This window comes from Microtus ochrogaster, chromosome 2 (genome assembly GCF_000317375.1).
Source record: "Microtus ochrogaster isolate Prairie Vole_2 chromosome 2, MicOch1.0, whole genome shotgun sequence".
In the NCBI taxonomy this organism is placed as follows: Eukaryota; Metazoa; Chordata; class Mammalia; order Rodentia; family Cricetidae; genus Microtus; species Microtus ochrogaster.
The window spans coordinates 67,312,270-67,315,426 of NC_022010.1; the positions used below are offsets into that span (position 1 = coordinate 67,312,270).

A 3,157-nucleotide genomic window follows, 5' to 3' on the forward strand; every position below is an offset into this window, starting at 1 on the left:
GAACTACATCTCAAGTAGCCTTGGTACAATACAACTAAAATTCTGTTTTTTTCAAATACTCCACATGTATTATCTAAAGAAACTACTTTTTGACTTTCAGAAAAACTGTCCTCTCGAATTGCTCTTCTGGAGGCTCAGAATAGAGCAGGAGAGGCCTACGGCGCAGTCGGCGAGGTGAGTGATCACTTGTGGAGTCACAATGGGATCTCAGTTAGGAGGTGGCAAATCCAACAGTTATTCTTGCTGACAGAAAACTGTGTCACCAATGGAGGGAAATAACATCTAAGAGATTCATTAAGATTAGACTTCTTCATTTATTCCTGTCCTAATGTTTGGAATTCTTTGTCCTAAACCAACGCAAGTTTAGGAGTGCTTATGTAGTTTAGTTACTTTTCTGTTGCTGGAGCAAAACTTCCCTGACAAGACAACTTAAAGAAGAAAGAGTTTATTTGGCTCACAGTCTCAGAGGGTTAGAGTTCATCACGGCAAGCAGGCAGCAGGCAGGAACGGGAAGGAGCACAGTCACATTCTTCCTCATGAGCAGTGATGAGTGACAAACAGGGAGAGTGAACTAGAAATGGCTCCAGTCTTCAGACTCTCAAAGCCCTCCTCCAATGATGTACTTCCTCCAGCAAGGCCACACCTCCTAAACCTCTCCAAATAGCATCACCACCTGGGGACCTAGTGTTGGAATACATGAGCCTGTGGAGGGCAGTCTCAGTCAAACCACCACAACCTGTTTCTAGGTAGAGATTAAATAAAATCTCCTGAATTTAGCAATATTTACTTAGGATTATATTTCAAAGGAGCCTTTATAAAATTGTGGCTTTTGTAACCTGAAATTTATTTATTCAACTTTTTTTTGGAAGGGTAATGAGATAGGGTATCCCTATGTAATGTTTATTCAAATTTTTAATTCTAATTTTTCTTTATCTGTGAATTCATACATCTATATACATGTATGAAATATGATCATATCTACCCCAGTTTTCCCCCTCTAGCTCTTTCCACATCTCCAATCCATATCTAATCCTCCCATATCCAATTTCATGTCTTTTTTTTTTATTTTGATAACCCCCTAAGTCAACTAGTGTTAGTGATATGTGCATGGGTATGGGGCCACCCATTGTAGCACAGGAAACCTACCAGTGGGAAACACGCTCAAGGAAGAATGACTCTCCCTCTCCACACAGCCATCAAGTGCTGATAGCTCCTTATTAAGGGGTGGGCCTGGAGAGCTCCAGCCCATTGATGCTGGAATTCTCCCAGGCTTGCTCTTGTGCAGGGAGGGACCTGCAGCTGCACTGGGTGACAGTAGAGGCCAGCACTTCACAGCACTCCTGAATCCTTCAGCTCTTACACTCTTCCCACCTCTCCTGTGGCATCCCCTAAGCCTCGGCAGGGATGGAGGGTGGTATGGTGAAGATGTCCTGATTAGTTGATATCATTCTATTGATTGAGTGCCATTGTTAGCTGTGGTATATACAGTTAACCTTGCTTGCAACTGGTAATCCTAAATGGTCTTTGTGAGCAGTGTGGCTTCTTAACAAAAGTGTTGTTATTGTATGTTCATCCGTGTCTCCAGGCTCAGGGAATGGATGCCTTGTGTAGACCCAAAGAGGTACAGTTTTAGAAATGGGAAATGCAGAATCTTCTAGTTGAGCCAGAGGCCATCTGATAGAGAAACATTAAAACTTAAGTCCAGAGAGCTTCTGGGTGTTGCAAGGAAGAGGGCCGCTTGTTCGTCCCAGCCGCCCAGCTAGCTTACACCTGAAATAACCACACAGAAACTACTAATTAAAACACTGCTTGGCCCATGCACTCTAACTTCTCATTGGCTAAATCTTACATCTCAGTTTAAACCATTTCTATTAATCTGTGTATTGCCATGTGGCAGTGGCTTACCGGGAAATATTCGGCACATCTGTCTCTGTCGGCTCCATGGTGTCTCTCCCCTACTCTACCTTTCTTCCTCCCAGCATTCAGTTCTGTCTTCCCCTCCTACCTAAATTCTGCCCTATCAACTAGGCCAAGGCAGTTTCTTTATTCATTAACCAATGAAAGCAACACAAAAACCCCGCCTACCTAAGTTCTGCCCTATCAACTAGGCCAAGGCAGTTTCTTTATTCATTAACCAATGAAAGCAACACACAACAGAAGGAACTCCTACACCAGTCTGGGGATAGGACCAATTTTTTTTTCCCTGCCAAGGCCTCAAGTGATGGAAAAGGATTAGGAAGGATAATCTGCCTTATTTAGAGTCTTCTGATGGCTGGGGGTGACTCAGTTGGTAAAGCATTTGCTGTACCATGCCAGACCCTAAGTTTGAGCCCCAGAGCTCTAGAAGCCTGTACATGCTGACTCAGGCTTGTAATCTCAACCCTGGAGAGACAGAGATAGGTCCCTGGGGCTTTATGGCCAGCCAGCTAGCCTACCTGGGGAGCTCCAAGCCTTCCTCAGAAAATGAGGTAGGTAACTTGTTTGGAACAACCCTTAACACTGACCTCTGGCTTCTACATGCAAGTGCACACATGTGGACCCACCACGTGCACACATGCCTACACATATATACATACACAAGTCTCTTACTTTAAATGTTAATGTCAACTAACATACCTTCATAGGAACTCCTAGAATAACATTTGACCAAAGATCTGGGAACATGATCCACCCAAGTTATACAAAATTAATCATCAAACTTACATTCAATACCTTTTCATGGAGCCATGGAGGCCTTGTTCACAAAGTTGTTAAAGGAGACTTAATTCAGAAAATTGCAATATTATTTAGTTAAAAATGATAAGACTTTACTAAAAATGGATTTTATTTGTTCAAGAGAATACTTAAAAGTATTCCCTTAAAGGCCTGCCAATGATTTTTAGTGAAAACAAGATAACATAGCTTTAAAAAAATGTCAACACAGATAAGAAAGATGCACGACTAGTAAAAAAATGAAAAACAGCCGGGCGGTGGTGGCACACCCCTTTAATCCCAGCACTTGGAAGGCAGAGGAGGTGGATCTCTGTGAGTTTGAGGCCAGCCTGGTCTACAAGAAGTAGGTCCAGGACAGCTAAGGCTGTTACACAGAGAAACCCTGCCTCAAAAAAGAAGGAAGGAAGGAAGGAAGGAAGGAAGGAAGGAAGGAAGGAAGGAAGGA

General features: G+C 42.9%; 1 protein-coding gene across 2 annotated transcripts in view; it reads left to right on the forward strand.

Moving 5' to 3' along the window:
- Window positions 1-3,157, forward strand: part of Golgb1 (golgin B1) — a 40,570-nt gene that overhangs the window by 14,336 nt on the left and 23,077 nt on the right. For both annotated transcript variants that reach the window (XM_026786351.1, XM_026786346.1), the window contains exon 6: window positions 101-174. In XM_026786351.1, coding sequence (XP_026642152.1) covers window positions 101-174 — 74 coding nt within the window. The remainder of the gene's footprint in view (window positions 1-100; window positions 175-3,157) is intronic.